General features: G+C 51.1%; 2 protein-coding genes across 16 annotated transcripts in view; one reads left to right on the top strand and one right to left on the bottom strand.

Annotated features, from left to right (window-relative positions):
- Positions 1–4,632, bottom strand: part of LOC111185348 (uncharacterized) — a 315,714-nt gene extending 311,082 nt beyond the window's left edge. For 10 of the 11 annotated variants that reach the window (XM_089912700.1, XM_089912701.1, XM_089912703.1 and 7 more), the window contains exon 1: positions 1,991–4,632. In XM_089912700.1, the coding sequence (XP_089768826.1) occupies positions 3,134–3,811 (678 nt within the window). In that variant the 5' untranslated portion in view covers positions 3,812–4,632 and the 3' untranslated portion in view covers positions 1,991–3,133. The remainder of the gene's footprint in view (positions 1–1,990) is intronic. The other variant, XR_016393461.1, reaches the window with a different exon arrangement.
- MFAP3L (microfibril associated protein 3 like) overlaps positions 2,998–23,921 on the top strand; it is an 86,828-nt gene continuing 65,904 nt past the window's right edge. For 2 of the 5 annotated variants that reach the window (XM_089912692.1, XM_089912693.1), the window contains exon 1: positions 21,001–21,419. In XM_089912692.1, the coding sequence (XP_089768818.1) occupies positions 21,128–21,419 (292 nt within the window). In that variant the 5' untranslated portion in view covers positions 21,001–21,127. Of the gene's footprint in view, positions 3,122–3,353; positions 3,572–3,607; positions 19,276–20,994; positions 21,420–23,921 lie in introns of those variants that run through there. The other 3 variants (XM_022594874.3, XM_022594873.3, XM_089912691.1) reach the window with 3 other exon arrangements.

Genomic DNA, 23,921 nt, shown 5'->3' with positions numbered 1-23,921 from the left:
AGCTAATGACTACACTGTAGAAGGAGACAAGGAGTGAGAACAATGGAGTCTGTGGATTAATAAGCAATACAACACGGAACTTTGTGCAGCCACATACTGATAAACAAGGACCTCAGACATGCCCTGATCTCTGAAGCTGAAGAAAATCCACTGGGTTGAAAGTCAAATCTGAGGTCTCACATCACTCAAAAGAGTAGAACCATTTGGCAAACAGCATACGATGTGACTTTGTTCTAGTATTTTTTTCCGTGCACTCTACTTACAATTCTTGGGAAGAATTTTTTAAATTAATGAACTTTAAACATTAGATGGGTACATATACCTATCATTCATTTATTAAGTAAAAATCTTACCGAGGATTGAGAGCGAAGACACAGAGAGGGCTGACAGGAGCCCTTGTGGTCACGCTGCCTCAGTGCAGCGGAGATGAAGGAAAATAAATCAAGGTCAGATGGAGACAGAGCACACGGCACAGGCAAGGTACCCAAGAAAAACCCCTGGGGAGGTCAGAGGAGATCCAGCCTGAACTGGGTGTTGAAGATGTAACCGTTTGCCAAGAGGTAAGAGAGGCAAATGGAGGGACAAGAGAACTACGGGAACACAGAGGTGTGACTTTTAGGGTCAGCTAGAATGGGGGGCACGAGGGGACACTGGCTGGAGGCCAATCAGGAGAGGCAGACGGGCCAGTTCATGCTTAAAAACTTGGACTTTCTCCTGAAGGCAGCAGGAATCCGTGTAAGGATTTTTCGCAGATATACTGAAATATAATTTGCTGAGAAAGAAGTGTGTGGAGGCAGAGGGAGGATCCTTCTGGAAGGTCGTTGCTCTGGGGTTGATGGGGAAGATGACACGGCCCGAAAAGGGTGGTGCAGGTGGAGGGTCTGCATCCAGCGAGGTCTAAGGGCAGGGTGGACAGGCCAGCGACTAGCTGGGACGGGGGAAAGCAAATGAGCGAATCTGGGATAACATCCATATGTGTGCTGCGCATAGCTAAGAAGAAAGGGGTACCGGTCACCAAGCTAGGACATGCAAGGGAGGAGCAACTACAGCTCGTGACTTCTGTTGGGGACATACCGGGTTCAAATTCTCACCCATCCTCTCCCAGGCTAGACTCTTCGCGGTGTGGACCTCCAAGGGGCCTGGGCGAGCTCAAGGGCAGGGCTCACGAGGCATGGGCAATGATGGAGCCTCACAGTTCACGAGACGGAGGCGGGGGACCTCAGCACAAGGTAGGGCTCTGGGGAGCACCAGAGTAAGCCCCCCAGGAAATTGTTCCCCAGAGGGACCTTCACTACAGGGGGTGTCCCCAAGCACGCTGGCGTTGAACTGGGGCTGGACTAGGGGTGAGTGAAGCCGCCCTTGGAGGGAATCCCAATGAAACCGTGTAACTCAGAGTGGGACTTGAACCCATGCTGTTTTAAGTGAGATCACACACCTGGTCTCAGGACTTAATGAAGCTCAGGTTCTTGACGTCTCAACACAGAAAGAATTCAGTGAGAGACAAAGTGATAGGTAAGAAGTGGATTTATTTAGAAACACACTCCACAGACAAGAGTGTGGGCCATCTCAGAGGCAAGAGCGGCACCAGGGCATGGGGTTGTCAGTTTTTATAGGGGTGGGTAATTTCATAGGCTAATGAGTGGAGGAGTATTCCAGCTATTTGGGGGGAGGGTGGGGATTTCCAGGAATTGGCCACCGCCTACTTTTTGACCTTTAGGGTCGGCCTTGGAACTGTCATGGCACCTGTGGGTTTATCATTTAGCTGATGTGTTACAATGAGCCTATACTGAGGCTCAAGGTCTAGTGGATGCTGACTAGTCCGCCATCTTGGACCTAGCTGGTTGTAACCAGTTTATGTCATGTCCTCGGGCTATGTTTTCTTTTAAAGCTTGTGCCCTGCCCCCTTCCCTCATATTCCACCACCATGGCACCAAGCTCGGTGCGGCAGCGTCCCCCTCCCCAGACAGGAAACCCGCAAGACCCCACTCACCTGAAAGCATCTCTCTGGGTTCCTGAGTTTCCTCCTCTCCTGCCTGTAGCCTCCTTTCCCTGGAAGCTCTCCATTCCCGTCTTCTCCTCCGAAACCGATGGCTAGCAGCAAGTTCCCACGCCCACCCAAGTGCATCCAAGGCGGCGCGAGCGCGCTCTGCAGGGTCCTGGAGAACGTGGAGTCTCAAGAGGACGAACTGTCTGAAGAAAAAATGGACTCTAACACCGCGCAATGATCTGAGAGTGAGAACAAGGCCTTCATCTTCGAAAAAGCAGGTGAAAACTTCGTGTCCTCATGCAGTTGTCAAGGATGCTTATTAAATACGAGAAGAGCATGAAAGATTTGGGTTTCCTGAAAAAGAAACCAGCTGAAAGTTCTTGAGGTAATGAAACTAATGTTGAAATAGGATTTCTAATTCCACTCACTTGTGACCCAGACCCCCACACAGACTCCGGCCCGCGGCCCGGCCGGGTACCTCGCACCTGCGCCGCCCCCGCGCGGCCCGACCGGAGGCCCGGCTGGGTGCACCTGGGCGTCCGACGCGGCAGCGAGCCGGCGAGCATGCTCAGTCGGATCCTGACCCATTTCTGCGGCCGGGCCCGCGGCAGGGGTCGGGGCGCTCCCCCGCGAAGCTCGCCGGGGACAGGGAGAGAGGAGGAGAGCGGAGCTGCGTCACCCCGCCCCCGGCAGCTCTCCCGCCTGGCAACTACCGGCGACTACCGGCTCCCGGGCGCCGTGGGAAATCTGCAGTTCCGGGTTTTCGCCGCAGCCCGAGGGGGCGGGGAGGGGCGGGGAGGGGCGGGGTCGGCAGGGGCGGGGGCAGCCCGAGAAGGAGCTGGGGGCTGGCCTGGCACCAAGCAGTCCCGCAGTGTGGAAAAGGGTAGCTTGCGCTGCGGGGCCGGGCCGCTCAACTTCTGCAGGCGCCTTAGAAAACCCGTCTTTCCTCACTGACAAAACACCACAGTGGTCACTAGAGAAAACTTAGAACCTCCAGATAGTCACAAAGGAGGAGAATAGAATCCCAAGCCCGCCGCTCAGAAGCCTCCGGTGGACGTCCCGCTCCTGAGGCTCCGCGCGCGGCGGGGGCGCTGCCGGCGAGGGCACCGCGGCCGCACGGGGGCCCTGCTCGGGGTAGGTCCGGGGTCACGGTCCCAGGGCGGGTCCCGAGCCCCGCGTGCGGGAACCCGGGACCCATGCCGAGGCGGCCGAGGCTGCAGCACGGCCGCGCGGGGCGGGCGCCGGCCGGCTACAGCTGAGCGTGGGGTCCAGTCGCGGGGCCGCGGGGACTGAGGAGCCGCCCCCCGGCCCTGGCCCCTCCCCCGCGGGCCGGCCCGCTGCCCCGCCCCGCCCCGCCGCGCTGCCGAGAAGACCCGGCGACGCCGCGCGCACTGGGCATGCTCCGCCCTGCCGCTCGGTCCCGCTGCGCTGCGGGTGGCTCCGCGCTCCCGCAGCCCGCAGCCCGCGCCGCCGCCAGCGCTGGGGCAGAGGCGGCCGCCGGGAGGCTGCGGGCATCGGCGCGGCTCCCGGGATGGCCATGGCTAGGGGCGCGCGGCGGCCGCCGGGGTGGCGAGGCGGCGTCAGGTTAGCCGGGCGCCGGTGGGCGGGGGCGCTGGCGGCGGGGAGCCCAGCACCGCGTGTTGGCCGAGTCGCCGCCGCCGGCAACGCGGCCGCGCAACTTTGGGGCTCTCGGGCTGGAGGGGCCCGCGGCCGGGGCTGTGCGCCGGGAGGCGCCCGGGTCCCCGCGGCGGGCTCCTGGGTCGCAGGATGCTGCGAGATCCGGGAGCGGCGGGTCGGGGACACGGCGTCCCAAGCTTGTGCCATAGCCTTCCCACGGCTACAGGAGCGTGGTGTCCACAGTGCGCTGCCGAGGAGCCTCCCGGCCTCCGTGGAAAGGGGACGACAAGCCGCGGCGGGGCCTTCGCCGACTCCAGGTCGCCCGGGTCACCGGGCCTCAGTGTCCCCGGGACGGGGGGTGGCGGTGGTGCAGTGTCCCGGGTCCGGCAGGCCCTGAGCGCGGGCTGCGCGTCCTGGTGCCGCAGCGGTGCGGGATCGGTGCGCGCCGCCAGCCGCCGCCTCCACTGGAGCTCTCGGAGTTTGTCGCATTTGACTCCATAGCAAGTTGACATCGAATTGCTTCATGGCGTGGAGTGGGTAAACGTGTTTCATCGGCTTAAAAAACGGAGTAATTGCAGAGCCGATTTATTTTAAGCTCGACCATTAACCGGCCTTCCCCTCCAAAAAACTTGAGCTTGCAAGTTGCAAGATTTTTAAAGCAAGCTAGCCAAAAAGAAAAAAAATGTATGCAGGTCCATTACCCGCTCACACTGTAGAAAATAATGTACTGTGGTTGAATGGTCATTGTTTTTAAGCATACTCGTTGCAGAAAGGTTGGGTTACTGTAGTCTTCTATGTTGTGCGTTACTTTGGCTTTATGTTAAGAACTTGGAAGCGTAGCGTCGCAGAAGCGCAATTTTTTTTTGTAAAGTTTTCTCACTTTTGTTTCGAAAGGAAACACATTTTTTTCTCCATTGCTACTATGCTGAACATAGTAAAATTGTTCAAGATGAAACGCAAGATGCAAGAAAATTTATTTTCAGAAGGGATTAAGTTAGAGCAATGTAGTTCTACTGGGCGTTTAACTTTTATGGAAAACGAAATTTGTAGGTCCCACCAACGTTTCTGTTGGTTCTTAAAACATTTAGTACCATTATCACCCTTAGGATTACTGGATTTTAGGAGCAACGCAAACAATCCTTTTCCTAGTGGGAACGAGTTCCACCTCTAACTAAAGCTCTAACTCTCAAGCCAGTTTCCATAAGTACCACTTAGTGGGTTCAGTTGTTTTATTTATTAAGGTTATTACAAAACATCTGGTTTGCGTTCTTCATAGACCTAGACTTTTGAGGTGCATTTGCTTTTCACTGGGTTGTGAATAGCTTTTAATGTTTGTTCTTTCGTGAGATGGCTCCAGCTCTCATTTCAGATGCTCCAGACCATTTCCCCAAGTGGGGTCTGTGTTGTGCGTGTAGGTGACCGAGATGTAATAACAGGAGTGAAGTGTCCAGACAGTAAGAGCGGCAACATGATGACTCTTTCTGCAAATTAGGCCTGCAGTCCTCCATTTTAGCCAAAGAGTTTGGTTGGTGGTGTTCATTGCCCTAAATGTTTTTCTTAATATATTTATAGAAGAATTTAGAAGTTTGAAAAAAGACTGACACAAATACTAAGAAATTGTGCTTCCCTTTTCTATAAAAATGCATCCAGTTCAAAATCTGCCGTGTGTACTACATGTATGTACAGCTTATCCGTTACGGCAGGGCCCATGTTCTCAGGCTCCATTCCTCAGTGGGTGTTCGGACCATCTACCCTCACCCTTGGCTTTTTGCTGACCTGGAGGAAGCAGCTAGGCCTGAGTTTCCGCTTGGTGAATGTGAAGTTTGATACAGATCCATAGCCCCCCCCCTTGTGGATCTGAAAATCCTACGTATTTTATCAGTGTTAGGAAAGACAATGAAATTTAACAGAAGGCACATTTAAACACCACTCTTGGCTTTGGGAACTCCACATTCTGCTAACCTGAAACTAACAAAACCAACAGGAGTTAGGTTGAAGAGAGGTTTTATTATTGCTAATGAAGAAAAAATAGCAGAGTAGACTTTGTATTCAAATTCGGAAACAGGTGATAATCTCTCCTCTTTTGTACCTAACTGTTGGGTTCTTGCAGCTCAACTGCTGGGCACATAGATTTTACTTTTAATTCCATGTCTTTAGGTTTCTATAGTGCATAGTCCTATTAGTCACATTGGATATTCGTGGCAAACTATTGCCTTTAAAAGTACAGCTTTGCCCATTCACGAGACCGAAATTTATTCAATTCCTTGTTTGCCTTGCAATTTAAAGATTTGAGGCCATTTAAACTTTGCTTAATTTGAACTTTTTGTTCTATGCAAGAACTTCCAGATACTGAAATGTCAAACAAATATTGTGGCAAAGTTGCTTTTAACCCCCAACAAAGTGCAGTCACATTTGTTAGATGAGAATCATTTCCTTGGAATTCAGAAATAGTGCAAATAAGGTCACTTCCCTCATTCAGCATCTAACCAAGCATTTGGGATGTGGCTTGCCCTTTTCTAGCCAAGCTCAGGAGGACACTTGACAACACTTTGTGATCTGTGGCAAATCACTTTAAAGTCAGAAACAGCCTTAGATGCAAATGGTTGATTTTAAGTTTGCAGGAAGACCTCCCTGGAATCGTTAAAGGATTAAGGGGCTTGGGTGATTATGTGATAAGAACCAGTTAAGAGCTGTCAGAACTAGTTTCTGAGTTATACTCAGAAGTCCTGTGTGTTTATTGGTCTTGCCTCTGCCTGAGGCCTTTACTCATTAAAATATTCATTTTTCTTCCCCACAATCTTTTATAGTTAGGCCCCTGAGGCTGCAAAAATGAGTAAGACGCAGTGATTCACAGTCTAGTCAGAGAGACAGGCTTGAGCACAAATAAACTGGAGTACAAAGTCAGTGCTGCCAGAGACGTGTCTTGGGTTGGAAGGGGAGGGGCCTCGTGAAAATAGTGACATTTCCGTAGGATCTTAAGGAATGCCTAAGGAATTGGATAGGAGTCTTCTACCAGGGAAGTCCAGGCAGACCACCATGATGGTAGTTAGGGTAATGCCCCCACCACCACCAAGATGTCCACTTCGGGACTGTGCAGATGTGGTTAAATGGAGGATCTGGAGATGGAGAGGTTATTCTGGATTATCCAGTGGGCCCCATGTAATCGCAAGAGGGAAGCAGAGGTCAGTGTCAGATGCATGTGAGGAAGACTGGCTGGCCATTGCTAGCCTTGAAGATGAAGGGGCCAAGGAATGGGGGCAGCCTCTGGAAGCTGGTAAAGGCCGGGACACAGATGGCTGCCCCCCGAGCTTCCAGAAGAAGCACAGGCCTGCCAGCTCCTTGATTAGCCCATCCTGACCCATGTGGAACTTTTCACCCACAGAACTGAAAGATAACAAATGTGTGTATAAGTCAATAAACGACTTGGTGCCTTAGAAAGGAGCCATAGAAAGGTCATCCAGCCATATACAAAGAAAGATTTGGTGTGATGGAATCAGGGGCCGGGGCAAAGGAGTTTGGATTTCATCCTATTATAGATAAACGATGGGAAATCAACTGAGGATTTTTAAACAGGAGCATGTGATGGACAAACAGATGCCAGTTTTATCTTCCTGAAAAAGCAGTATACAGCTAAACCCCAGGTTTCACAGGACAGTTCGACAAAGGGTGTGTCACTAGAGGTGGTCAGTGGCAGATGGGAATCTGGAACCAGCGTGTCGTGTGGTATAATTCAGTTCTCTCCATTGATCTGAAATGACATTAGTATGCATGTGTGGAATTAAGAGCTTAAGAAGACTTGTGTTCACAGCTAGTGATGCAGGAAGGACGTAGAAAGTAGAGCAGAAGGGCGAGTCACGTTTGGGCTACTTTGTTTCTGTTCATTGCCCTCTTAACAGGCAGCTGCTCAGCTGAATACACGCCCGTGCAGACCAGATGTGGGCAGGCACCTGGGGGAAAGTCAGGTTTAACATAGTTACCTTGAGAACGATGCCACGTCACCTGGGCCAACTCTGACCAGTTGGTAGGAGCTGCTTGCCATGTCGTGGGCTTGTACAGGCTCAGCTGGGAAATTCCGACAACCCGTCAGCAGTGTTTGCTGTGGGCTCCATATTTGCTGGGGGATGGGCAACAGCTACACTACCAGATGCCCTAACCTGTGGGTTTAAATATAAGAAATTCAGTCATTCTCTCCAAACATATTATTCAGTCTCTTTTACGTACAAGGGCTTAATAGTGTATAAAAACGTATGGTCTGGTTGAATTGACATCTCTGTGTGTCTGGAAAACCTCATCTGAAGAAATTTTCTACCGTAGTGTTCCAGGAGTGGCTCCAAGTTGAAACCGAACTATATGTAGAAAAATTAGTAAGAGAGAAGAGATTTTTCAGACAACATGGTGCAGGAAGCCCTGCGTTGGCAAAATCCGATCCTGGGAACAACAATAAGACTTGATGAAAACTTATCTTAATGAAAATGAAACTGTGGATCTATATTGTTTAGCTTCCGTTTGCATAACTTTGTAAGATTTTTACCCATACTTCCTTATATAGTGATGCAATAACTGTTTTCCGATGTCTAGGACAAGGTCAGTGTAAACCGTTCTATCTATCTTGAATCTCCTCTCCCTTGGGCTCTGGGATACGGGCCCCTCGTCCTCTGAGGGTCTGTCCTCCCTGGGTTCTAACCTTAGTCCTCTCATTTTGTGGCCCACTGTGTTCCTTCTGGGTGATTTATTTTTCCTCATGACTGCATCAGTCACCCACACACCGATGTCCCCAAATCTGTACCTTCAGATAAGCCTCTCTCATTCATTCACTGATTCATTCAGCAAATATTGATAACCTGAGAGCTTATAACCTAGCGGAGGGATGGATGTGCACAAAGACGGTTACAGTGAAAATACGAAGTTCTGGGTGAAGGTTGGTGAGAAAAGGGGTGTCGGGGGCTACCTGGGCAGTCCTGGTTGGCTTTGAACTTGAAGGCTGAGTAGGGGTTTGCCAGATGTGTGAGAATATGGAAGGAAGCACGGTGCAGAGGTGCCAAGGGAGCTCCAGGGATGAGGTTACACAGGCAGGCGGGAGACAGAGCATGAAGGATCACGTGTGTCCTGCCATGGACTTGGGTTGTACGCTGGTGGCGGGATGAAGACCTGGACTACGTCTGAATCGGATCTCTCAGAGTCAGCCCACTTCAGCAGCCACATGGTGTGTGGATTGCAGGCAGGCAGGACTCGAGGCAGGTCAGCCAGGACGGGGCCCATCAGAGTGACGTGGGAGAAAGAAAGAAGGGATTAATTCCCTGGTGGTTGTCCAGCTTCTGGACAGAAGCCTCTGGGGCTTGCCAGTGAGACAGAGGAAGTCGCTGTGGGTGGACTTCCTAATTCTGGATTTAGAAGGTAACTCTTTGAAGCTGGGCTGAAGGTGTCTTTGTCATCAGTGGGAAAGAAGAAGCTTGCTGAGCAGATATTTTAGATATCATCCCAGCCCTTTCCTTCCATTGAGGATTTGAGTTGGCTGAGGGCTCAGGAAGACTGGAAGGGGAGAGATTGCTCCTTAAAAAAAAAAAAGAATCAGTGGATCGGAGTATTTACCCATTGACAGCGCTGGAGGTGGCAGGCTGGATTCATTAAAGCAGTAGGTCTCCTAGACAAGACGGGATGTGCCTGTTCCCACGTCTGTACCTTTCTGTACCCTCTCGAAACTAGCGAGAGCTCTGTGATATTTGCGGCAGTGGGGACCATCCCAAATTGGCCAGCTAACCCCTTTCTCCCCTGCAAAGGGGAGGGGGGTAGGTAGGTGTACAGCCCCTGTGCTTTCTTAAAGGTGCAGAGCCCACTTTCTCTGGTCCTCTGCAGGAGAAGGTATTGGAGTGAAGACTGACCGCATTAGTGTTTGCCTCCCACCCAGTCCTTCCTTCTGGGTCTTCACACCCTGGGATGGCCGTGGGGCAGCTTAAACTTCCAGCAGCCATGGAGCTGTGCTTGCTTCTCAGATGCTGTTGTTAGTTTCATTTTGTAGATTTCTGCTGCAATGCTAAAGACGGCGCTGGGCTGCACTGCCCTGTTACTGGATGTGCTGGAGGGAAGGGTTTTGCCCTTCAGGGCTTGGACAGCCCTAGATGACTTGGTCTCTGAGTGAGTCAGCTCTTGTTAGACTCCCCAAAGGTAACACGGCTTTCTCCATTTTAAAACACTTCTGAGGAACGTGAAATTAATTTCCAGAAAATATCTGAGTATTACCAGTCCTTTACCTGACTGGGGGCTGGGCATTTCTCCCTGTACATCTGACCCCAGGACCTATAGTGGACTTGATTCCCTCCTGCCTTTGTAGGGCATCCATCCCTTCCTCCAGATTTTGGCTGTCTCCCCTCCTTCTTTCACTGGGGTAATGGATCTCTGTCCCAAAGTCCTCTTTATCATTGCTCCTAAGAAGCCCTGGAGGCCCTCTTATTAAGTAGAACTTCTGGAGGAGTGCCCTGATGTGCCAGCATTCTTGAGATGAGCACACACAGCAGATCCACGGCATGAGTCCTGCTGAAACATACTGTAGTGAAGATTTTTGTTTTTAATTGGGAGGCCATGCTTTATTTCCACCCCTACTTGCTAAACTAAGCCGTTACTCCTGCTAGGGAAACTGTCCTGTCTCCTTTACTCACCCTTCAAGACTTGGCCAGTCCCAGTGAACATTCTTTGACCTTTCCAGCTGGCCCTCGTCTGAATTTCTGTGGTATTCACCCAGTAGTGCTTAATTATGTATCATTTTATATACAGGCTATCCCCAAGATTGTAAGCACCTTTAGGGTAAAGACCTGGTCTTAAAAGTTTTTTTCAGCCCCACAGCAATTGGAACCGAAGTGATAATAGTGGCCTCCTAAATACTTGGAGTTCCCCTTAATTGGGATGGCTGAGTCCTAATTGTTTTTATCACTCAGATGAATCTGACTGCCCCACTGAGAAATTGTTGAGAACACCCAGAGAGTGTGCTCAGCCTAGCAGGGGCCTTCTCCCGTCAGAGCTGAGAGAAAAGCAAAGCTTCCTTCAGAGATTCTGCATGGAAACCACTGAATCCACATTTCCAGCTTTCTTCTGGTGTTTTTGTTAAGATAATTTTCCATAGTGCCACATTGAAACCCACTTAAAGTTGGGGGAGGACTGACCTTAGGATATATGCATTAAACTCAGCTAGAAGATTATTCCGGTCCAACTGAATTTTGCAAAGTATTGCTCTATGCACAGAATTTTAAAATAATAATAATTCTTTAAATAATACATAATCACAGTATTTTTAAATTATCATTTTAAAATAACAGTTATGACAGTTTGGATGTTAGTGGCATTTAGCCAGTTTGCCGGGGCTGTGGTGTCCACTCCCAGGTCACCGTGGGCAGGCGAAAGGAGCCCTGGGGTGATGTGGTCCTGGAGGGGCTTCCATGCACAGGTTGGCGGCTTGGCCTCTGCCTCTTCGGCTGTCATTGTAGACAGATCTGCGTGGTCCTTCCCCACGTCATAGGCTTGTGGCAAGGCGAGGCTGAGTAACGTCCTCGGGTGTGTCTTGTAAACCATAAATGCTAGGTGAGTATACTTCATGCTGTTAATAAAAATGAAATCAAGCAGAGTGTGAATTCAGGATCTCTTCTGATCTGTTTTTCCTGACCTCCAGTTCTCAGAGTCTAGTAAGAACACTCGTGTGATTCGGAAACACGTTGGTCGTACAATTACACTTTGTGAAAATGGGCTGGTAAAGGAGGGAGAAAGAAAAGAATTTTAACTACTCTGCAGTTACTGAGCATAGTTTCTCAAATAGATGAGATTTTATCCTGATGAAAGAAGAAACCCTGGGTGATCCAGTTCCTCTGCGGTGACTCTGAATGGCCTTAATCGGACAGCAGCAAGACAAGGAATGAGGGATGGTTTTGACGCTGTGAAATATAAATTCCATTTCAGCAGCCATAGGAATGTACATTTCAGGTGTAGAAGAGAGTCACGTAAACCTCACTCGCCTCGCAGGCCCGAATCTTCCAACGGCGGATCCTTTGACCCCCATGGTCCCCGCCCAGGTCCTGGGCCTCTGCTCCCAGGTCCACGTGGGAGCACCTGCCTCTCCTGCAAGGGAAGGATGTGCCGTGAAGACTGAGCTCTGGGGAAACCTTGGTTTATGTTTTAAAGTTAGGTTTGTGGTAAAGAATGGACACAGTTACCTAGAATTCCTAAGAAATGGGTGGAATTTGGAGGAAAGCAGGGCCAGTGTGGATGCCCAGTGAGTTAGTCAGCTGTTTAAAGGAAAGGACCCAGAGGGGTTTAAGCTCACCCAGTGGGCAGCCAGGTGCTTGCCCTGAGGGGGGCGGCAACCCACGTGACCACGAACCACCCTCATCTGGGACAGAAGCCCAGCCCCCCGGGAGAGGGAGGGGGGAGTACACCGACTCACATCACACAAGGGGGAGGGTGCTGACGAGGTGACATTTGAGAGTCAGAATGGGGGTGTGCAGGAGCCTTGCCGGCATCCCAGGGGCTCGGACCTGAGGAAGGAATGGCGCGGGCGGCTTCCCGCGAGCCTGGCGTCTTCCGGGGTTAGCGGAGCCCAGGTGGCTGGCAGGGAGCGAGAGGGGCAAAAAGGTCAGAAATTGAGGCTGGGAGGCAGCCAGTGAGCAGATATTGTAGTGGCCATGGGAAGGCCCTCTGGCTTTTTTTTTTCTTTTTATAAATTTATTTACCTATTTTTGGCTGCGTTGGGTCTTTGTTGCTATGCGCGGGCTTTCTCTAGTTGCGGCGAGTGGGGGCTACTCTTCGCGGTGGTGCGCAGGCTTCTCATTGCGGTGGCTCCTCTTGTTGCAGAGCACGGGCTCTAGGCGTGCGGGCTTCAGGAGTTGTGGCACGTGGGCTCAGTAGTTGTGGCACAGGCTTAGCTGCTCCGCGGTGTGTGGAATCTTCCCCGACCAGGGCTCGAACCCGTGTCCCCTGCGTTGGCCGGCGGATTCTTAACCATTGCGCCACCAGGGAAGTCCCGGCCCTCTGGCTTTTACCCTTCAGTGAGGAGCCCTGGGAAATGTGCCTTGCGCTAACTAAAGAGTGTTCCTGGTGTATTTTCCTTGAGGCCTCCCCGTGCACAGGCCGCTACTAGACATTTACAAAAGTACGTAACAAACACCTGGTGCCCAGGATGGCGGCAGGTATTTGAGCACCAACCACACCTTTCTGTAGTTCACATAGAATTTAAAGAGAATTTGTCCGGTCACAGCATCGCCAGGATAACAGTGATACCCCCAGGTCGCAAGAGCAGTTGCAGGGCCTCTCTGTCAAGCATTAGCAAGCGAAACGGAGCTGGCAGGGCCCGGGCAGGGGCACAGCAGGGGCTAACTCCGTGGTGGGCCTTGGTCTGAAGAGGGGGCGCTGGGTGGTGTGGCCACGGCACCCGGGTCCTCACCGCCGTCCACGCAAGCAGCGAGGCTCTGTGGTGGCGCTGAGCTCGCCAGGGGTGGGGCTGAGGGAGAGCCCTGCCCCTGCCACGGGAGGAGGGTCCCTCCCCGCAGCCCCCAGCCACCCCATTCCGCCTGCGCATACAGGCGCCGCTAGGGACCCGAGCTGCTTCCCCTCTGTGTTGAGGTGAGGCATCTGGAGGGTGTGGATGGAGGTCTAAAGGCTTCAGGAGCTGGCGCCCTGTTGTACGGGATGGAGGGAACACTCAGGAAGGTGCATCCCCGGCAAAGGACAAGTCCCCACGTGCTGTGTGGTACCCAGGCCACTTCCTGGCCATCCACCAAGTCCTGGACAGCTGGCAACCTGGTGCTCTGCCCTGACTGTTCCCTGCAGGGGGACCTTGGTCTGGACACAGACACCTCCCTGTTTCTTCCCTCCACAGCTCAGCCACACCACTGCTCGTTGCGGTTCAGGATGGTGGATTTGGAGGAGAAATAATCATCCCTTAGGGATGGCTTCTGTGGAAAAGGGCCCCCCTCAGTGCACACAGTGCCTCACCCTTGGCAGTTGGGAGGTGGTCTGTGTACAGGCAGGTGGGGTTGAGAAAGGGGCTTTCACTGCCACGGCCTTAAGTGTTTACGGCATGTGCCAGAATCCGCGAGGAAATCTAAACTCGCAATCGCTTCGGGCCTAAACATCATATTTAGGAAGCAGGTTAAGAATATTGGTCTCTGATTTTGGCAGTCGGGGTGGTGGGGGGGGCGGATTGCCCCTCTGTCCAGGCAGAACGCTGGCCTTGCGGGCAGGCAGCCGGGGGTCAGCGTGTCCATCCAACATCGCCCCAAGACGTCGAATCCTCTGGCCACTTTTCCAGGCCGGCCTGTTGATGCGTCCAGGCTCCCATACGCCCACCAGCTCCTGTCTGGCTTCGCTCTGGACAGAGGAGCTTATGCATGAAATACATCAAGAGTGTCTCGGGAAACGGGCTTGCAATGAAATTAAAACAAGAATTGAAGGTTGGCTGAAGTTGTGCTGTAGGTTAGCCCGTAAGAGACATTAACTGCACTAGGGTGAAATATGTATCTCCCTATATACGTTCCAAAGAGTAGGGAGGATGTTTGGAAAGGACACAGTTTTTTTAAGTGGTGTTGGGAGATGTTGGACAACATATCTAGTGGTAGAGACAGGCAGAGAAAGACAAGCAGCTCCAGGTGCTTCTGGACCAGCTTTAGGGCCCGTATAGGATCTGATCATCAGAGTTTCAAAGGTAAGAGAAAAATACCAACACAGCATCCTCACCTTTTATCTGCATCGTGATGTGTTTCAGGAACAGGTTTGGTAGCACAAAGGCACCATCCACCAGTGTATGTGTCCCATCTGTATTCAGTTCCCAGGTTTGGCTTATTCCTTGGACCGTCAGATTCCTGAGGAAGTATCTCTCTGATCAATTAAGAATTTACATTAATTGGGCCCAAAAGTGTTTTAGCCTATTCATTTAGAGTGACAATTAGAAGACGTTAAATACACCCTAAAACATCAATAAGCTCTTCTAAAAGATACGCTTGTGATTAGAATAGTCCTCTGTGCCTGTCTCAACTGCTAGAATAATGAAAAATCGCCTTTACGGAATGAGAGGTTTTAACGTGATATCAGGCCTGACGTGGGCGTGACGTTTTATGCTGGTTTGAAGCCAATAAATTGTGTGACCCTAGGCCGTTGCTTACCTTCTTTGGTCTCCCTTTCTCATCTTGTGTAAAAAAAAAAACACCTTTGAGAAGAGACACCCAGGTTCTTCCAGATCTACCGCTCTTGTTCTGTGAACAAACCCATGCGATGGGACCATTTTTATCTCACCTGACAGTAGTCATTGTCTGTAGAGGGAAGCCTTTAATACTCTTCTTTTTCTCTTTCTCCTTTTCTAACCATTATATTTATGAGAGCTTTATTTTATATGATTCTTACTTTTGACCAGAAAAACGTACCCTGTGGAAAAACTGATGAAATCCAAGAAGGGTTTCTTCATACGATGCGCCCATAAAAAATAACCTATTACTTAGATGGCATCTCTGGGCCTGTCATTCATTGTTAGGTTTGAAAAGCAGTGATTTAAAACAGATCCGTTTTTGAAAAGTAGGTGCCTTTTGTGTATCAGAAAAATAGAGGCCTGAACATCAGTGTAGTTGATAAAGTAGGAATGAGACCTTTTGTTCTAGCTCCTTCTGAATTGTGCAGTGAGCTTGCCGACCTTGTCTGGGGGTCACTCCCCCCGTTACCTGTGGGCGCACCCCATCCTTGGTGTTACAGGCCCCCCCCCTTGTTATCCGGGCACTCTGCCTTTCCAGCCCCCCCGTCTTGTGCACGTCACCAGTGATGCCTAATGCACACCTTTCTCCGAGTGTGTTGGGTCCTCTCTAATCACCATTTCCTCTTATAGGGTCAGCTTCTGGCCCCGGCCCCCTTGGTGGACTCCTTTGTAATTAAACCGCTGGGTCACTTCTTGGAAGAAAGTTCTTCCTGGGCCCTCTGCCGCTTGGGTCTCCTGTCCTGTACCATGTGGATCCTTGACCCCTCTCTGATGGGGCGGTTGCCACACTGTCCTGTAATTATTGATTTACTTTGCCCTCCTCCTTGACTCTTGGGTGACAGGGGTGAGGACCGTGTCTTCCCTGTGTGTTCCACACCCCGGCAGTGTGCCTCGCACAAGGAATCTTCTCAGTTAAAGTGTAGTGGTTTGGATTGGTGCTCGGTGCTTCTGAAAGTCACCTAAACAGGATGCTCTTCATGCTTTCATGTAACTATCACCATCTGAGTCAAGAGTTACCTTTGTGTGGTTAGAGACATCAGGAGTCCCTGCACAGACGGATTCTAGGACACATGTCGGGAAGAAAGAAGGCCCAGATGAACCTCTTTCTGTAGCGTGACTTTGGACATTGAGATAGAACTTAGCTGATTTAGAGCTTAAATGATGTGATGCTGGGCTACAGTCACCGTGGCAGGAACGTGCTTCTTCCACAAAGCTCTTCATCTTTGACTTTGGATTCCCGTAGCCCATGTTCAGACATCACCTTAACTACCTAAAAACTCAAGTTAGGGGAGAAAGAATGGGCTGGTAGAATTTTTCTTTAACATTGCAAAAGAAAATCTTTTTTAAACCATGTTTGTAAAACAGGTTAGCATAGGTAGTTTTCATTATCATGCATGGGAAAGGAAGTTGCAGAAAGATATCTGTAACTAGGGTGGCCGCAGCTGGCTACCAGTTTTGAACGTTAGCATCTACGATGTAATGAGCACATCAGGCCCTGTCCATTCCACCGGAAGTTGAGATTTCCCACCTTGCCTGCTGAGTAGAGACCTATCAAGATCGTGTCTTATCTAAAAGGTGGCCCCTGTGCCCGTCACATCATTTACACACAAATGAAAAATGGTGATAACGCTTCGTAGATTTTGTGACAAAACCCCATTCTGTGGAGTATAAAATTATTCATCACAGTTGATGGGGAAATGCCAGCGCGAACACTGCCAAGAAAAAACAATCCTGTACGTTCATGTAGTTCAAAACACCCTGAAACAAGAGGCCCTTTTCCTTCCAACTCCAGAAATTCATGGTCAGTAGTCATGTTTTATTATAGGTGCAGAGATAGCAAATAAGCCTCCACAAAGCATTTTATTAAAATGCTTTTAGATAAGATGCAATTGTTGGAAAGTAAGAAAGGGGTCAAGTTAAAGAAAGGACATTTGATATTTGCTAAGCGTTTTCTCTTTTGTTTCATTCGTTAAAAAAAAAAAAAAAGAAGTCAAGTATTCTGTGAACGTTTTCCCAAAGGCCCTGAGCAAACATGTGAACCTTAACAATTTGTCCATTGTGGCTGTCTCTAAACCCGGGTTTGGGAATCTGTGGCCTTCGTTGTTGTATTTTGAAGGACTGTGTTTTAAGCTGCCAGATTACAGTCCTCGTGGTTAATTCTACAGTGGCTGAAATGTCTTTCCCAGTGTGACAGTGTTATCAACTGAACTTGTCACGATGCTGTCTGCAGAGTCCGACAGGCTGAACAAAGTACGTTTGTAGAACATTTCCCCAGCGTTCAGAGGGACGCGATGTCTTTATGTTCTTCTTGCACCTCCCTCCTCTTGAGCAGGTGCCAGTGGATCCCACCCCAGCGTGGCCACAGGGCAGGTATGGGAGGGAAGCAGGACCGTGGGCGGCCGAGATGGAGGAAACTCTGCAGAACTGCGCCGAGTTCCTGCCCTCCACGCGTTCTCCTTGTTACTGAGCGGATGTTTCCCCAGCACAGAACTGGGAAAAGGCAAGGGCCTGGGTGCGAGGGGTGTCAGGAGGCTGGCACAAGCTGCATCTGCCCCGGGACGATTAGGACTGAGATGGATCAGCGGTGGGACTCCTGGAGGTGGGGAGGGGAGCTGGGCTGGGCCTGGATGCGGCCAACAGCCACCCCCAGTCTCCCAGCACCTGCACGGCGCATTGAATTTACCTGTCTCTCTCCACAAGAGATTGTAAGCGGACACGGCCTATGGCTTGTTGGGTTCCTAGCTCTCCCAACGCCCCCTGCCACCCCCAAGCGCCTGGCGGTGTGCCCAACACATAATAAATACTTTTTTGAGAATCCGAACTGAAAGGGCATGGTGTGAGACACGGTGAATTCTTACCAAAGCCTGTTAATTCGTTAGTGCGCATTTTCAAAAATGAGTGCTTTCTTTTCAAATATGAGTGTTCACAGAGAGTTTTAGAGTACAGATCTTGGCTTCCAAACAGCACATAGGCGACGTGTTCTGCTTTCGAAGCACCCCAGTGACTTTTCAGATGGGAGAGGATGGGAGGGATGAGTCAGCTCTCCAACGTGCCCACAGCAGAGGGGAAGCCTCTCCCCTTACCTGGTCAGGCCTCTACGTGAGCTAGTGCCGTTTCAGAGCAGTCGCTGTGTGTCCAGCCCAGAACACCCACTGACGTGATTAAAAGATGACAGCACAGCCGTCTCCCCTTCCCTTTGTCCTGGCTGACACAATGTGTTGGAAAGTAGAAACCATGTGGCCAGCCTTTGTTTGAAAGCAGCTCTGATTTACACACCTTAAAACCCATTGTGATCTCCCATTTGCTGCATTCTCCCTAGTTGTGGGAAAAAAGGTCACAGTGTATTTACTGCACACATTTATGAGAACCTGTCTCCCTCGCCGACTTGTTTCTGATCCTCCCTGAGATCCTTGGTGGGGCGTCTGCCCCGGCCTCATGCCAGGGAGTGAGTGTCCCCAGGCGCTCGCTGCCCACAGAGCTCATGCTTCTCAGACCTGAGTCCCACCAAAGGAACCAGTGCCAGAAACCATTTGTCATGACTTCTGGTGGTGGCATGGTAGTCATAATGTATTCAGCAAAACCAAAAACAAGGTGTGATAACAACCTGAAATAAGAATAAACTCGAGAAGCGTAGTTTCAGTAAAGGATGCTTTGTATGCTGTATTAGTAATTTTTATTTTTCAAGCTGAGCAATGCATGCTTGATGTATATTTGATCATGAATCCTTGTAACAGTCCTTATGTGGTAAGTCCTGGGCCAGAAACACCCAGACCATCGGGGTGGTTGGATCCAGGTGGGATCCCAGTCGCTCTCAAACCTGAGGCCATGCTCTTAAGCGTTCTGTATGGCGCAGGTCAGCTTTCCTGCTAAATGGAAACCACAGGATGAGCCCAAGTATAGAAAACCATTGACAGAGCCACGGCAGGGTGTCTGTCATGCTCCTCGGCCCCACAGTTCCTACTGGGAAGTCGTGTGTGGGCCGCCTTGGGCAGGAAGGCACCCGGCCCTGTGGGTTGTATGTGTGGAAGGCTGTAGCTCTACGAAAACCCGTGTCTTTCCGACTGAAGAAGTCTGTGGTCTGAGGCTGCTTTATCACCCCTGGTACTTCTTCAGTGTCACTGTCCACACGATTGAAGTGATAATTTCTGCTTTCTGCTTTTGCAGACAGATTCATTCGTTCAGCAATCCATTGGGCATGTAAAGTGTCAGGGACAATTTCAGACTCTGTAGATACCAAGAAAGTTGAGGCAGACAGTACAGTCAGGATGACATTGGACTCAGGGCAGGCATTGGCACTAGTGGAACAGAAGGAAGAGTTTAGTAATAGAGTCACTGTGTTTGAGACACAATCCACTGAGAGAGGATGGTCTTTTCTACAGGTGGTGCAGAAATGGCTGGATGTTCGTGTGGGGAGATCCCTCCCTCACGCCGTACACAGAAGTAACTGGAATGGGTGCGTGGCAAAACTAAAACTGGGAAGGGACACAAGGGAACTTTTGGTCGTGATGGAAACATTCTATATCTTGTTTATTGTGGTGGTTATGTGAGTGTATAAATCTGTCAATGTCTATTAAAATGCATACGTAAAATGGGCACTTTTTTAATTTGTAAATCATGCCACAGTAAAGTTGATCTTAAGAAAGACAAATCATATCCTGTCCCTTCCCTGCTTAACATTTTTCAATGAACGTCAGCTAAAATCCAGATTCCTTACTGTGTCCTCCAAAGCCCTAGGTGATCTGGGCCCGTCTCGTAGCGCCCCGTTTCCTTTGGTTGTCAGCTCTTCCTGGAATGCTCTTCTCTGGGGTCTAGGCATGGTTGATTCCCAAAGAGCCCTCAGCTCTGGGGCCACCTCCTCAGTGAAGTTCTCCTGGATTGCCAGCTGTCACGGAGGACCTGGCTGGGGCTGGTGACCGTCATCTTATTCTTGTGGTCACATCATGGGTGTAGGATGCCCACCCAGTCCTGCTCCAGTCTCCAAGGAGTAGGAGCTGGGACGGCAAGCGATGGGTGGATCGCGGCTGGGCGCTGGCAGAGGGATTGTGGCGGGAGAGTGAGAGCTGAGGGTGCAGGGGGTGCAGTCCGGGTGCGGGCGGGGGGCGGAAAGGAAGTGAGCCAGCTGGGTGGGAGGGAGGACCTGAGGAGAGTAGGGCGGCCAGGAAGCCCAGTGAGGGGACTGAGAAGGTGGGGTGCAGGGAAAGACGGGTATTGAGAACTTCAGAATGAACTGGAACTCCAGAATTTAGAATTTGGAGAGAAGAAGGGTCCTGGGTGTGGCCGTGTGATTAGTGGATGAAATGGAGAGTAGAGGTGTAGGTGAAAGTTAGATCCTTGGGTGAAGAAGTGCAGCCACCCGTCATGTCACCCCCTGCATCCAGGGATGCAGGTGAGGATGGAAAGCAAGGCATTCAGGGAGTGATGAGGGTGGGTGGTGCGGGTCGCCTGGAAGCTCCAGGAGCCGGCTCAGTTGCCTGAAAGGGGAAGGGGGTGTCCTGGTGGGGGTGAGGGGGACACCGCACTGGTTCTGGGGGCCCTTCCAATGTGGCAGAGCCCAGGTGCACACTGCAGGAGCTGGAATTCATTTCGGCCAGCAGAGAGGTTAGGAGGGCCCAGGTGCACCACCGGTGTCCGCGACGGGGACAGGTGAGGGATGGGAGGAGGCCTCGAGGTGTGGGATGAAAGAAGCAGGGGTCAGCTTTTTTTTTTTTTTTTTTTTTTTGCGGTACGCGGGCCTGTCACTGTTGTGGCCTCTCCCGTTACGGAGCACAGGCTCCGGACGCACAGGCTCAGCGGCCATGGCTCACGGGCCCAGCCGTTCCGCGGTACATGGGATCTTCCCAGACCGGGGCACGAACCCGTGTCCCCTGCATCGGCAGGCGGACTCTCAACCACTGCGCCACCAGGGAAGCCCAGAATCAGGTTTTGAGCCCCAGGAAGTCGTGTGGTACAAAGTTAACATGTTCCTGCTAAGAGTCATATGTTTCAGTAGCAAAAATAACAGACGTGTATCATCACGATTTCCATGAATATTTGGAACATCTTCTGAATTTGTGTGCTATTTAAAAATTACACAGATGTGTACTTTAGCTGGGTTTCTAACATTTTATAAATAATCCTTTTAAAGTATGGGCGCTAACATTTACGTGGTTTTTTTTGTTTGTTTTCTTTACAGAGGTTCTTAATCCAGAGCCAACTCCATGGACCCAGGCCGGGTTTGGCCCTTGGCCTGCTGTGAGCGGGGTGTTGTCTGCTAGAAGACTCCCCTGGCCTACCTGCTCTGGTGCCTTGCAGAGCAAGCGAAGAGGATGGACGGAGTGACGCGCCCTCTGCCTGTGTGCCTGCTGCCTTCTGCGTCCTTGTTAATCCTAGTGTCCACTCTGGCGACTGCTAAGAGTGTGGCCAACAGCACTTTAAATGGCACTGACACGGTCGTGGGCTCAGTGCCCGTGGTCATTGCCAGAACCGACCATATCATCGTCAAGGAAGGGAACAGTGCCTTGATCAACTGTAGTGTTTATGGCCTCCCTGAGCCTCAGCTCAAGTGGTATAACTCCGTGGGCAAGCTGCTGCATGAGGACAGCAAGGACCGAGGGGCAGGTAGGCTGTCCAGTCGTGTCCCGTGTCAGAAACTACGGGGAGGGACTTGGGGGCCGGCACCCTCAGTGTCCGTTGTTCTTATGCAGATCATTTCAACATCTCCTTTTGTCTTATATTTCTAAGGCAAGAGAGAGATATCCAAGAAGTAGATATCCTTAAGGATTCAAAGCAGTAATGAATTCATTCTTTCACTCTTGACTCAGAAGACAAAACGCAAACAGCTTCTCCCCTCTAATGAAAGTATTACAGTAACGAAAATATTGTATGTATTGTTTGAGTCTTTTAAAGGGCCTCTTGGAATGTTGCAGTATAATGCGTACAGGATATTGTAGGGGTGGATGTAAAGTGGATTTTCCTTAAGTATATGTTCTGTTTATATGGGAGTTTTAATTTGTTTCAAGGAACATAGCAGTTGTCTATCATTAAAGGTCAGTTAAATTCGTGGACTGTGGGTTTAAAGGTCACATCTTTTGAGAGCAGTCTCTGTGCAGCTTCTCACCAGCAGCCAGAGATCATGTGTGCTCCCGGGGACCTGGCTGAAGTTTCTAGACTGTTGGCCAGGGGGGAGAAATAACCCGTGGCATAGGGGGAGTGCTTGGCTTCTCATGAATGAGTTTCTGGCCAAAAGGTGCAAATCCCCTTCCCACGTACCAGCTCACTTCAGGAAGGACTGTGGCCGGAGCGGGGCACTGTGGGCCCTCAGGAGTCTACATGCTTCCTATCTCAGGTGTGAGAACCAAGCCTGATTGATTGACCTGAAGGCCCGGGATGTACTTTCTGAGCATCTCCAGTAATGACCTGGCAGGTGGGGGTGAGGGTGAAAGGACCCGGATCTGACTTAGCAGCTGCTCCGTTTCTCCCGCCCTTTCCCTCGTGTACCTCCCAGCCCACAGCCCTCTAACCCCCAGAAGAGTCTTTGCCCCAGGAAGGCCTGCATTGCTAATCTCTTTTCCTCATTTTATCTTAATCGCTCTGAAAAAGAGCAGAGGCCGGGACTTCCCCGGCGGTCCAGCGGTTAAGACTTCGCCTTGCAATGCAGGGGGTGCCGGTTCGATCCCTGGTCGGGGAGCTAAGATCCCACATCCTGTGTGGCCAAAAAGTAAAAACACAGAGCAGAAGCAACATTGTAACAAATTCAATAAAGACTTTAAAAATGGTCCACATCAAAAAAATCTTAAGGAAAAAAAAAAGAAAGCCCAGAGGCTAACACTGTGTCTCCTTAGGTGCCGGGTGATGGGGTGTCTGACAAGTCCAGGCTTCGGCTCCCAGTCATGCCCCGACATTCACTGCCTGTGCTGCTCCTTACACAGCCGTTCAAGGCCAGGCAGCATCATGCAGCTTCTCCCCTCTAGTGCAAGTATCATGGTCACGAAAATACCATGTGTACGTTTGCATGCTTCACCTGGTAGAGGGGAACTCCCTCCCCACCAAGTAAAATGATGGGACCGCAGAACTTTCCCATTAGAAGGGACCCTGGAGACAGTGCAGTCCCAACCCCTCTTTTATGTGACTTTTCCCCGGTCCTGTGGTCATTAAGTGGCTGTGACTGGACCGTCCGTGCTGACAGTGGGCAGATGGGACAGCGCAGCCCCTTCCTCCTACTGCAGGACAGGAGGAAGTGACGTCACACCTGTGCGGGGGCGGTGACCATGGCAACGTGTACACACTCAGGTCCCTGGACCCCACCGAGTCTTTCTGCTGGGCTGGCCTCAGGGAGGATTCTCGGGGGACCAGGGACTCCAGACCGAGCCTGCGGCTCCCGTGGGCCCGGAGCAGAGGTGGCCCCGGGTATAAAGAGCCAGGGTGGGGCTCTGAGCCGTGTATCCGGGAGAGGAGGGAAGCGTGGGAACAGAGTGGGGCTGGGGCCTGGACCTAACCGTGGCTTTGTGAGGGCTGCCTTGGAGTCGTAGTGGCCCCGCCAGGGAGGTTGCGCGAAGTCTTGATGGTAGGGGTCCAGCCTTGGCAAGTGGCCCCCGTATGTCATTTCTCTCACTGGGAGGTTGGAGGAGCCAGGGTCCCCTGGGCTCACTTCTCTTCCATCCGTGGGCGCCGGGAGAGGAAGGGGCAGACACCAGTGCCTCGGAGACAGAGCCTGGGCGCAAGGCGGGGCATCAGAAGCCTCTGGGCGTGCTTGTGGCCAGTGGCCGTGCTGAGAAATCCGTTGGCTGTTCTCAAACCTCGTAAGGAAGACACACTGTGGAGTTTGTAAAAGAACTCGTGATCCTGGCACTTGATGTTCCAGCTCAGCTTTGGTAGTTACCGTACATAGTAACAGGCATTTCAGGACACAAGTAACACGGAGCAATATTCAGAACAACCAGGCAAGACAGGGGAAACGGCAGAACATTTATCCTCATCATAAAGTACGTGCGTGGTGGTGCCACTCCGAGGACCCATGGTCTCTAAGTCTCCATTTCTGACAGGAAGATGCCCACGTGCTAACCAGGATGTAGATTTCAGTTTCTGGGCCGATTGGCTAGGAGTTTAAATGCAGCAGTGTTA

Source organism: Delphinapterus leucas, chromosome 6 (assembly GCF_059928025.1).
Source record: "Delphinapterus leucas isolate spDelLeu-1000000601 "Yukka" chromosome 6, BTC_Dleu_Yukka2, whole genome shotgun sequence".
NCBI lineage: Eukaryota > Metazoa > Chordata > Mammalia > Artiodactyla > Monodontidae > Delphinapterus > Delphinapterus leucas.
The sequence above is the reverse complement of the archived record's forward strand: the minus strand, read 5'-3'. Positions and strand labels throughout refer to the sequence as shown.